Source organism: Scyliorhinus torazame, chromosome 4 (genome assembly GCF_047496885.1).
Source record: "Scyliorhinus torazame isolate Kashiwa2021f chromosome 4, sScyTor2.1, whole genome shotgun sequence".
NCBI classification, from domain to species: domain Eukaryota; kingdom Metazoa; phylum Chordata; class Chondrichthyes; order Carcharhiniformes; family Scyliorhinidae; genus Scyliorhinus; species Scyliorhinus torazame.
Genome location: NC_092710.1, coordinates 59,184,768 through 59,197,105, shown reverse-complemented (window position 1 = coordinate 59,197,105; position 12,338 = coordinate 59,184,768). Strand labels below are relative to the sequence as shown.

Genomic DNA, 12,338 nt, shown 5'->3' with positions numbered 1-12,338 from the left:
TACAGGTCCCCCACTCTTATTGACCCCCTACTCTAATCTAAACTACTCCCCCCCCCCCCCCCCCCCCCCCCCTCCCCAGTCTGCTGATGATTAATTTTCCGCAAAGAAGTCGACGAACGGCTGCCTCCTCCGGGTGAACCCTAACAGTGACCCTCTCAAGGCGAACTTGATTTTCTCCAAACAGAGAAAGCGAGCCATGTCCGCTAGTCAGGTCTCCGACTTCGGGGGCTTTGAGTCCCTCCATGCTAATAGTATCCGTCTCTGGGCTACCAGGGAAGCAAAGACCAGAACGTCTGCCTCTTTCTCCTCCTGGATTCCCGGGTCTTCCGACACCCCGAAAATTGCCACCTCTGGACTCGGTGCCACCCTTGTTTTTAACACCGTGGACATGATGTCCACAAACCTCTGCCAAAGTCCCCTAAGCTTTGGACATGTACAAAACATGTGGACATGGTTCGCTGGTCCTCCCGCATTTTGCGCACCTGTCCTCAACCCCAAAGAATCTGCTCATCCGGGCCACTGTCATGTGAGCCCGGTGAACAACCTTAAATTGTATCAGGCTGAGCCTGGCACACGTTGCGGACGTGTTGACTCTACTCAACGCGGCGCCCACAGACCATCCTCTATCTCTCCTCCCAGCTCCTCCTCCCACCTGCGTTTCAGCTCCTCGGTCTGCGTCTCCTCCAACCCCATAAGCTCCTTATAAATGTCCGAGACGCTCCCTTCTCCTACCCACCCTCTGGAAACTACCCTGTCCTGAATCCCCCTTAGCGGTAGGAGCGGGAAGGTTGACACCTGTTTCCGGAGGAAGTTCCGCACCTGCAGATACCTGAATTTGTTTCCCCTCGCCAACCCAAACTTTTCGTCCAACGCCCTCATACTCGCAAAGCTCCCCTCTGTGAACATATCCCCCATCCTCTCAATCCCCACTCTCCGCCATAACCGGAACCGTCCCCCCCGTCCATACTCCCCGGGGCAAACCGGTGATTATCACAGATTGGTGCCCAGACCGATGCTTCCACTGCTCCCACATGCCGCCTCCACTGGCCCCAAACTCTCAGGCCGCCACCACCACTGGAATGGTGGGGTACCGTGCCGGCGGAAACGGCAGAGGCACAGTTACCAACGCCCCCAAACTGGTGCCCTTACTTGAAACCGCCTCCATACGCACCCATGCCGACCCCTCCCCCACCACCCACTTCCTGATCATGGCTACATTAGCCGCCCAGTAATAGTTGCTAAAATTTGGCAGCGCCAACCCGCCCTCTCCCCGACTCCGCTGGAGCATTACCTTCCTGTTGCTAACTTTTGATTAGTTCAATTGGCTCTGTTTTATAACCTTTGCTCTCGAGTCGCCAGGTATCTTTATGATACTGCCACGAGGTTCAAGTCCGAGTAATGATCAATAACTCAATACACCAATTAGTAAGATTCAAATCAAAACACATTTATTGTACACAGTAATCGCTACTCATGCATAAATTCTACTTCTAAGCTACTTCTACAACTAACAGGCCAATACTTAGCTTCGGACTGGCCCACCAGGTCAGGGAGACAAATGGCCTTTCGTTCGGGTTCTGAGCCTGCGGGATTCGAAGTTGGTACGGATTGGTAGCTAGGAGCGCCTATCTCGTAGCGAGCGTTTACTTAAGACTTACTGGATCTCGGCGGCAGCTGCACCGGTTCTGTCAAGGGTTGGTTCGCGTTGCTGAGTGACCCGGTCAAGAAGAACGATTTGAACTTGGGGGCTTAACCTTATAGTCCCCAGGGGCTTCCCGCCTTTCGGGGCGGACCCTGTGCCTGGTTCCAAGTGATTGGACTTCGTTCCAATCGCTTGGTTTGATTTCTCCAATACTGGAGCGGTTCCCTGATCGATGGGCGGTCTTGAGGTGTCCGTTAACCTCTTTTGTGTTGGCTCCTGCTGGCGCCGGGGAGTCTGGCTTGGCTTTGTTTATCCCAAATGTTGCGATTGTTCCCGGGGATCACTTATTAGTATGTAGATGGCTGCTACATTATTATGCAGATGGCTGCTTGTATCGATGCTGTCTGGGCTTTTGCAGAGTTTAATACACAGTAAACCTGCACCTGCTGGTTTCTGCCTGTGTTGGCTGAATTTCCCTTCAGCCTTTGCTGTTCTCCATTTTACGCCGGGAGTTGGCCAACCCAGGTGGCTACATTCCTTACTCGCGGGGTCTTGCCCGCCCTGACGAAGCCCGTGATCACTCTGTTGACCCGCTTGAAAAGGACCGCGGAATAAAAATGGGGAGACACTGAAACACAAAGAGGAATCTCGGGAGGACCGTCATCTTCACCGTTTGCACCCTCCCAGCCAGAGACAACGGAAGCGTGTCCCATCTCCGAAAATCGTCCTTCATTTGGTCCACCAGCCAGGTCAGATTCAATTTATGCAGCCGGCCCCATTCCCACGCCACTTGGATGCCTAGGTGCCTAAAGCCTCCCTTTACTAACCTAAACGGCAGCTCTCCCAGTCGCTTCTCCTGTCCCCTCGCCTGGACCACAAACATCTCACTCCTTCCCACATTAAGCTTATACCCCGAAAACCGGCCAAATTCCCCTCTATTGGGTCTGAAATGTACAGAAGCAGGTCATCCGCATAGAACGAAACCCTGTGCTCCACACCCCCCTCCCCGGACCAGTCCTCTCCAGCCCCTCGAGGCTCTCAGAGCAATTATCAACGGCTCTATAGCCAGCGCAAACAACAGTGGGGAGAGGGGGCATCCCTGTCTCGTCCCCGGTGCAGTCTAAAATAGTTCAATGTTGTCCTATTCGTCCGTACACTTTCCACAGGAGCCTGATACAGCAACCTGCCCAAATCCAAACCATCCCAGTACCTCCCACAGGTAGTCCCATTCTACCCGATCAAAAGCCTTTTCTGCATCCATTGCGATCATTACCTCCACCTCCCTACCTTCCGCGACATGATCACATTTAACAGCCTTCTTACATTGGCCACCAACTGCCTGCCCTTAACAAACCCCACCTGGTCCTCCCCAATAACGTCCGGAACACAATCCTCAATCCTGGAGGACAAGATTTTGGCCAGCAACTTGGCATCCACATTCAGCAGGGAGATCGGCCTGCAGGACCCACACAGCTCCGGGTTCTTGTCCCGCTTAAGAATCAGCGAAATCATTGCCTGTGACATCGTCGGGGGCAGCACCCCTCTTTCCCTTGCCTCATTAAACACCCTCAACAACACCGGCCCCAATATCCCAGAGAACTTTTTATAGAACTTCATTGGGTACCCGTCCGGCCCCGGGGCTTTACCTGCCTACATGGCCTTCAAACCCTCCACTATCTCTTCCAACCAGATCGAGGCCCCCAGCCCTTCTACCCGCTCCCCGTCCACCTTTGAGAAATTCAGCCCCCCCAAAAAGTGCCTCATCCCCTCCGGCCCCGCAGGTGGTTCCGACCTGTACAGCCTGCTGTAGAATTCCCTAAACGCCTTATTCACCCCTCCTGAATCACCAACCAGGTTCCCATCTCCATCCATTACTTTCCCTCTCTCCCTGGCTGCCTCCCTCTTCTTAAGCTGCTGGGCAAGCATTCTGCTGGCCTTCTCTCCATGTTCATAGATTGCCCCCCTCACCTTTCTCAGCTGCTCCACCGCCCTCCCTGTGGTCAGCAAGCTAAACTCCGCCTGTAACCTTCGCCGTTGCCTTAAAAGCCCTGCCTCTGGGGTCTCCGCTTACCTCCTATCAATCTGTAATATCTCCTTTACCAGTCGGTCCGTCTCTGCCCTGTCCACCTTCTCCCTATGGGCCCTGATCGAAATCAGCTCCCCCCTGACCACCGCCTTCAGTGCTTCCCAGACCACCGCTGCTGAAATCTCCCCCGTGTCGTTGACCTGTAGGTAGCTCTGAATACATTTCCTCAGCCGCTCGCACACCCCTTCATCCGCCAAAAGTCCCACATCCAACCTTCAGTGTGGGTGCTGGTTACTGTCTTTACTAACCTGCAGGTCAGCCCAGTGTGGAGCATGGTCTGAGAGTGTGATCGCCGAGTACCCCGTGTCCACCACCCCAGCCAGCAAGGCCCTGCTCAAAATAAAGAAATCGATCCGGGAGTACACTTTATGCACGTGTGAGTAGAAGGAGAACTCCTTCACCCTCGGCTGCCCAAATCTCCATGGATCCCCCCCCCCCCCCCCCCCCCCATCTGCTCCCTGAACCCTCTTAGTTACTTTGCCATTGCTGGCACCCTGCCCATTTTGGAGCTTGACCGGTCCAAGCCAGGGTCCATAACTGTGTTGAAGTCCCCTCCCATGACCAACCTGTGCGAGTCCAGGTCCGGTATCTTCCCCAGCATCCTCTTTGTAAACTCCACATCATCCCAATTTGGCACATACACATTTACTAATGCCACCCGCACCCCCTCCAGCTTCCCACTGACCATAATGTACCGACCTCCCACATCCGAGATTATTCTACACGCCTCAAACACCACCCGCTTTATTGTTCAGGATCGCAACCCCTCTAGCCTTTGAATCTAATCCCGAGTGAAAGACCTGAATGACCCAGCCTTTCTTCAGTCTAACCTGGTCCATTACTCTAAAGTGCGTCTCCTGCAACATTACCACGTCCGTCTTCAATCCCCTAAGATGCGTGAACGCACATGCCCTTTTGACCGGCCCATTTAACCCTCAAACATTCCAGGTGATCAGCCTAGTTGGGGGGTTCATTGCCCCCCCCCCTCTGCCGATCAGCCATCCCCTTTTTTAGGCCTGCCTCCAGCCCATGCTCCACGCCTCCACCGGTCCATCCACAGGCAGCCCCTGCCCCCAACCTCCTCTCTGTCCCTCAGCTCAAGTCCCTCCTTCATCACCCCCCCCCTCCCCCCTAGTAACAACATCCTGTAAACCAGCCTCTTTACTAAACCAAACATATGCACACCCCCACTGCGCTTCCGTGAGCTAGCTCGCCCAGCTAGCTTGGTGGCCCCCATCCCTGGCGCCAGATAGTCTCCCACCTATTGTTCCCCCCCCCCCCCCCCCGCTCATACAAACAAAATCCAGCATCAAACAATCCCCACACAATTGCCCAACAGAAAAACACCAAGATCAAAACAAGCACACCTCCATCCCCCAACAGTGCAAATGAAGACCTTAACTCACTCAGCTCTACTGCTGTTTCCAAATCAATGCAAACGGCATCACAGACATCTTCCATAAAACGCGAAACAAGAAACTTTTTACAAAAACAGAAACAAAAAGAAAAAAACCCAAAAACATGAACATTGCAGCCAAGTTCAAAAGTTCTCAATCCATCACCAGCCCTTTCTTTTTCGCAAAGCCCAACGCATCCTCAGGTGACTCAAAGTAGAAGTGCTGATCCTCATGCGTGACCCAGAGGCGGGCTGGGTATAACAGTCCAAACTTCACCTTTTGCTCAAAAAGGATCAACCTCATCTGGTTGAAGCCTGATCCCCTCCTGGCCACCTCTACACTCAGGTCCTGGTAAACCTGCAGGATGCAATTGTCCCACTTACAGCTCCGTATCTACTTGGCCCACTGTAGAATGTGCTCCTTATCCAAGTACCTGTGGAATCTCAACACCATTGCCCTCGGGGGGGGGGGGTGGGGGGGGGGGGGGGGTCTCCCATTCACGGCTGCCTCGCGAGTGCTCTGTGAGCCCTATCCACCTGCAAGGATCGGGAGAATGCCTCATCCCCCAGCAGCTTCACAAACATGTCTGCAACGTGCAATGTATGTCCCAGCATCCGCTCCTTTGGACCACTCTGGGAGCTCGACGATTCTTAGGTTCTGCCGGCGGGACCTATCTTCAAGGTCCTCCACCTTCTCCAGGAACTTCTTCTGCTGGTCCCTCAGCATCCCCACCTCCAACTCCACCGCAGTCTGATGTTCCTCCTGCTCAGCCAGCACCTTCTCCACCTTCTGGATCACCCGATCTTGGGCATCCAATCTATGCTCCAACCGCTCAATCGACTCTTATCGGGTCAAAGCAGTCCTGTTTCTGCATAGCAAAGACTTCCTGGATGACTTGCATCAGCTGCTCCATAGACTGCTGGGTCGACAAGCCAGAGATCCGAACCTCCACCATGTTGTCTCCTGCTGCAGCTACAGCCCAAGCCTTCTCTGTCTTTTTGTTTCTGCCTTACGAACACTTCTCGTCCTTCTCTCCATGCACCGAAGTGGGAATTCAGTAAACAATTGCCACTAACATCCGTTTTACAATTCAAGTCTGGTAGAAAAACAGGGGAAAGGTCCAAAAGTCCGACCAGAGCGGGAGCCACCAAATGTGCGACTTACTCCTCCATAGCCGCCACCGGAAGTAATAATCGAATGTTAATAATATGTTTATATGAGGGCAGCAGGGTGGCGCAGTGGTTAGCACTTCTGCCTCGCGGCACCGACGTCCCAGGTTCGATCCCAGCTCTGGGTCACGTCCATGTGGAGTTTGCACATTCTCCCCGTGTTTGCGTGGGTTTCGCCCCCACAATCCAAAGATGTGCAGGCTAGGTGGATTGGCCACGCTAAATTGCCCCTTAATAGGAAAAAATGAATTGGGTACTCTAAATTTTTTAAAAAGTTAATAATATTTATAATTGCAAAAGTTATTTAAATTTGTATTCCAAATTACATTTTCAGCCTTTCTGACTTATCTATTAATGAAGTATTTATTATTTAACTTGCTCAAAATTAAGGATGTCTACTTAACTAGTCAGGCTGGTTTCCAATACTACTTGTTTAGTTTTTACTAAAATGGCTTCCAGCAATTTTGGAAGAAAATGCTTCAGACATGATAAGACATGCCCAACACTTAAAGTGGTGATTTCGAAACAGCCAATATTAGTATCATGTCCTCAGTTCACCTGAGGAAGGAACTGCGCTCTGAAAGTTAGTGATCCCAAATAAACTTTTTGGACTTTAACCTGGTGTTGTAAGACTTCTTACTCAATTCAAATGATCAAGATATAGAATCATTTGTGGTCGAGGTAGGAATTAGCAAAGCGAAGACATCACTTTTCGGAATCCTGACACTGGTCGCAATTTCAGACAGAGAATACAAAAATAAAAAACGGCTGCTGAAGAAGGCACTGCAATAATCATGGGTGATTTTAATCTTTATGTAGATTCGATGAATCAGATTGTCAAATGTTGAACAGAAGATGATTTCATGGACATTTCATAGAATGTTTTCTATGAAAAAGTGCGTTCTATTGCCAACCACAGCTATTTTAGACGTGACTGTGCAATGATCAGGATGAATTAATGAATTTAAAGTAAAGATTCCTCCAGACAGCAATAATCATAACATGATAGAATATCACCTTCACTTTGAGGGTGAAAAGTCTGGGTTAAAGTCTAGTGTCTTAATTCAGTTAAAAGGCTATGAGATCAGAGTTGGCTAAAAGGAACCTGTTAATTTGGTATATTCAGATTTTCAGAAAGCTTTCATAAGGCTCCACACTGGAAATTACGAAACCAAATTGGGGTACCTGGGATTAGGCAGAGTTTGCTGGCACGGATTGAGATCTGGTTAACGGACAAAAAACAGAGTCTGAATAAATGAGTCATGTTTGGTTTGAAAGCCTGTGACTTGTGATTTATCCTCACTCTGCCTTCTGCCAGTCAGTCAATCCTCTATCCATGCCAGGATCTTATCCTTACCATCATGGGCTTTTAACTTATTTAACAGTCTCCTATGCGGCACCTTGTCAAAGGCCTTCTGGAAATCTAAATAAATCACGTCCACTGGTTCTCCTTTGTCTAACTTCCTTGTTACCTCCTCAAAGAACTCTAACAGATTTGTCAGACACGACCTCCCTTTGACGAGCTGCAACATGACTTGCCAATTTTGATATTCAATGCCCCGACTGATGAAGACCAGCATGCCGTATGCCTTCTTGACCACCTTATCCACATGCGTTGCCACTTTCAATGATCGGTGGACATGCACGCCCAGATCTCTCTGTCTGTCAGTACTCGCAAGAGTTGTACCATTTATTGTGTAATTCCTACATGCATTGGACCGTCCAAAGTGCATTACCTCACACTTGTCCGGATTAAACACCATCTGCCATTTCTCTGCCCAAGACTCCAACCAGTTTATATCCTACTGTATCTCTGACAATCCTCTTCACTATCCACAACTCCACCAATTTTTGTGTTGTCTGCGAACTTACTAATCAGACCAGTTACATTTTCTTCCAAATCATTTATATACACCACAAACAACAAAGGCCCCAGAACTGATCCCCGTGAAACGCCGCTAGTCACAGCCTTCCATTCAGAAAAGCACCCTTCTACTGCTACCCTCTATCGTCTGTGCCCAAGCCAGTTCCGTATCCAACATGCCAACTCTCCCCTGATCCCATGTGACTTCACCTTTTGTACCAGTCTACCAGGAGGTATCTTGTCAAAGGCTTTACTGAAGTCCATGTATACAACATCTACTGCCTTTCCCTCATCTATCATCTTTGTCACTTCCTTGAAAATGCGATCAAAATTAGTGAGGCACGACTCCCTTCACAAAACCATGCTGTCCATCACTAATAAGTCCATTTGTTTCCAAATGTGAGTAAATCCTATCTCTAAGAACCTTTTCCAATAATTTCCCTCCCACTGACGTAAGGCTCACTGCCTGAGAGGACCGCAGACCCTGCTTGCCAGCCTTTACTTGTTGTGCCCTGACAATATCACGTTCGGAACTCTGTCTACCCTGCCCAACTGGGCACATCATCTATTTCCAGCCCCGTGGTTGGGATTTCCTAGCTTCTGGTAAATTCACAGCCATTATCATCAACCAGACCACATACTCCATTTCTGAGCCCTTGACCATCCCATGCTGTGTCTCTCTGGAGGGGCATAAGGACATTGGGAATGCTGTGCTTTTCCCATCATCCCTCTTGTCATTTATTCACTCCTGCAATTCCATATTGTCCTTTCTCCGCCCCATCCCCCACAGCCCACCCTGTCGCTTCAACCCCCCCCCCCCCCCCCACCACCACTGCTATTCCCATTTCTAATGAAAGCTCAAACTCTATGTCTGCTCCTCTATTCACAATTACTTGGCTCATCTGCTGAGTATTCCCAATATATTCTCGGCGTATTTCTTTTCCAGCATTTTAGTAATTACCCTTCAATGCGATTGCAGGGGCTTGTTTAGCACACTGGGCTCTGGGCTAAATCGCTGGTTTTTTAAGCAGGCCAGCAGCACGGTTCAATTCCCGTACCAGCCTCCCCGAACAGGCGCCGGAATGTGGCGACGAGGGGCTTTTCACAGTAACTTCATTGAAGCCTACTTGTGACAATAAGCGATTTTCATTTCATTTCAAGTTGTGCTTTTTGAATGTCTCACACTTTACGTTATTATTGTTGGTAATGATATTCTTTGAAACACCGGGGATTTACTCTGATTGTGTTATTTTTCTCCTTCTGATCCCCAGTCTTAGCAAAGTTGGCCTCAAAGGTTCTTGTGCTCAGGATCTCGTCTTCGCCTTCAGTAGAAATCAGTCAGTGACGTATCTGAACCTGGACACTAACTCCTTCAGAGACCAATCTGTCCCCGCTCTCTGCAACCTCATACAGACCAGCAAGAGCCTGAAGCGGATCGTGTGAGTGTTTGTCATACTCATCAGTACAATAATAGAAATTTAAATGGGAATTTAAAATATAAATTGCCTGGAATCTTCTGAGCAGCGATGATGATAAGCGGGCGGGTGTCGCTGGAGAGGGAGCATGTGGCGTCCACGGGCACACGCGTGGCCTCCCGTGCTCAGTGGGCACCGCAGGGGTTGGATTGTTTTAGCGACCCTTCTTTGCACACGCTGATTTGATGTTTTTTAAGTTTCCGTTTCATTTTTGTTATTTTTGGGCTGTGCTCCTACTAGAAGTGGCCCCTTTTAATTTGTCCCTTGGTTAATTTCTGTTCATCTATTCAGTTGTACTGCCCAATAACATCATGGCGATAAGCAGATCGCTGCTGTGCGCGAAGATTCTGCCCAACAGGAAACTGTTGCATATTTGTTTCGGCAGTGACCCAGGAAACTCCATCGGAGCAGAGTAGGGTGGGGGAAGAGACTGCCCTAATTACAGCACTGACTGCTATATGGCACAGTTAGAGGTCTAGTCTTTTTATTGATAATAGTTACTGGTTGAGTGACGAGGTTGGTGGGTGGGGGTCAGTGGTTTGTCGGGAGTTGGGGAGGGTCCGGAGTATGGGCGTGTCGGCCGGGCGGTTGGTTGAGGAAATGGGAGGGCAGCTGGGGGATAGTGGAGAGGGGAGGGGTGAGGGGAGGGGGTTGTCCGAGCTCGAGTCGGATGGTGGCGGGAGTGCTGGGAGTTCCTGTCAGCTGGTTACATTGGCAGGGTTGGGGCTTAATGGGGTCAGGTTGGGGAGGGTAACGGGGTTGAGTCAGTGGCATAGCCAGAACACCAGGGAGGCATGGCTCTGTGTAGTCAAGCCCAAATCTGTCAAGGGGGTCATTAGTCTGTGGGCTGGTTAGGGTGGGTGTAGTTGAGATGGATAGGGGAGGGGCTAGTTTGGCAGTGATCAGTGCAGCCTGGTGGTGAGTTGGGCTTGCTGGAGACTTGGTTGTGGAGTTGCCCAGGTATTAGACCAGATTTTACACTCTCCAACATTTCCTGGGTTACCATCGAGGTAGGTCCTGAGGATCTGTCCTAAGTCTCCAACTCTAACTCACAGTCAGAGACATTCACACAGCATCCCGAGAAGCAGGGGAATTCCCAATGGAAGTTTAAACCGCTGGGGCAATTCCCACGAAGGGGCGTGCGTCAGAACATGCACAGGATCCTAGTCCGCATCTTCAGCCGTATGTCTGAGCTCTGACAATCCAGCGACCAGAAGATTTATTCCATTAACTCCAGTCCCTGTTATTTACATTGCTGTTCAATTTGTTTATTTTCTGTTTTAATCTGTTTTAGGCTGATGTGGAATCAGTTCAGTCCAGATGGGAAAAATCAGCTAAAGTCGCTGCAGGAATCCAGGCCGGGACTGAGTGTGGCAGTGTGAACATTTCAATGTCTGAACATTTCAGCTCTGATTCTCTGGACATTTTTCTCTGATTCCCTGTCCCTCCCCTTTAACTGGCCGGGCTCCAGGTTGAAATCCTATTGGCCGTTTCCCAGTTTCCAGCTGAGTGAGGGTCATCTCCCATTGTGACATCAGAGGCCCAACAACAGGGTCACCAGACTCCGCCTCCCGGCCCCACAGCGCTGCTTCTGCAGGAGATCCGGGGCTGAATGTTCCCCAATGGGACACTGGGGAAATGTACAGGCAGGAAGGACCCAGGGTGGGGGTCAGTCTGTGTCGATGTACTATTAATCACAGTATATGGTAATTAAATTGCTAGTTAAACATGTGACATTGATTATCCCGTCAATACAGACAGCTGGAGCACTTTAGTGTGGTGTTTCTTATTGGTTACTAGCACTGAGGAGGCAGCGGGCGATCGATGGGGTCGTCCAACCTGACTGTTTGCCCCTCTTCCGCGGCCTCATTCACAGCCAGGTGTCCCTGGAAGGGGAGGATGAGGTATCCACACTCGAGGCCTGCCGTGCTCGGTGGGCACCGCAGGGGCTGGACTGCTGTATCGACCCCGATTTTCACATTTTGGCTTCATGGTTCTTTAAGTTTCCGTTCCCACTTTATTCCTTTTGGGCTGTGCCTGATTGTTCTTAGGGAGCGGCCCCTTTTAATTTGCCCATCAGTTAATTTGTATTCTAATTAGTTGAGGGCCCAATAACCGATACTAGTACTGAGGAAGTATCTTACAATAAAGTGGCTTGAATCTAAAAGACCAGACTGCATGATTCTTCCACCGTACACCCTGATTGGAAGTTACAATTGTTGCAGAACATGAACTTTTAGCTTGGTGATTGATGGTTTTGCATTAAACCTTTTATCTCAATCCTTCTGTGGACAAGAAGTGCACTGTTTTTCACAATTTAAGTTCCGGAATAGCAGAAAGATGCTGCAAAATTGCAAGTTTTGACCCAGCCACCATTTTTGTCTAACTCTGAACCATGGCAGCAATAGAAAGCTGCAATTGTAATGTGGACCTGGGTTACCTCCATACCCCGAAAGAAGCCAGGTTTGCCATTCGCATTATTGTTACCATACAAAAGTAAGATAAGGAATAAGGTATTCTCAGTGTAAAATGGATGGGATTATCTGGATCAAGAAGGGGAATTGCATCTTCTGTTTGATTTGTAGATAGGCCATTGGAAGCATATAAAGCCTGGGCAATCTTCGACAGGATTAGGAAATCAGAGGATCAGTCCACGGAAGAATCTATGATGCATTTGATAAATGTTAAAAGAGACTCCAGTGATT

The 12,338-nt window shown here is 49.7% G+C and overlaps 1 protein-coding gene across 2 annotated transcripts in view; it reads left to right on the top strand.

Annotated features, from left to right (window-relative positions):
* Positions 1-11,915, top strand: part of LOC140410247 (NACHT, LRR and PYD domains-containing protein 3-like) — a 388,524-nt gene extending 376,609 nt beyond the window's left edge. For both annotated transcript variants that reach the window (XM_072498211.1, XM_072498210.1), the window contains 2 exons: positions 9,430-9,597; positions 10,928-11,915. In XM_072498211.1, coding sequence (XP_072354312.1) covers positions 9,430-9,597; positions 10,928-11,015 — 256 coding nt within the window. In that variant the 3' untranslated portion in view covers positions 11,016-11,915. The remainder of the gene's footprint in view (positions 1-9,429; positions 9,598-10,927) is intronic.
* Positions 11,916-12,338: the final 423 nt, after the last annotated feature.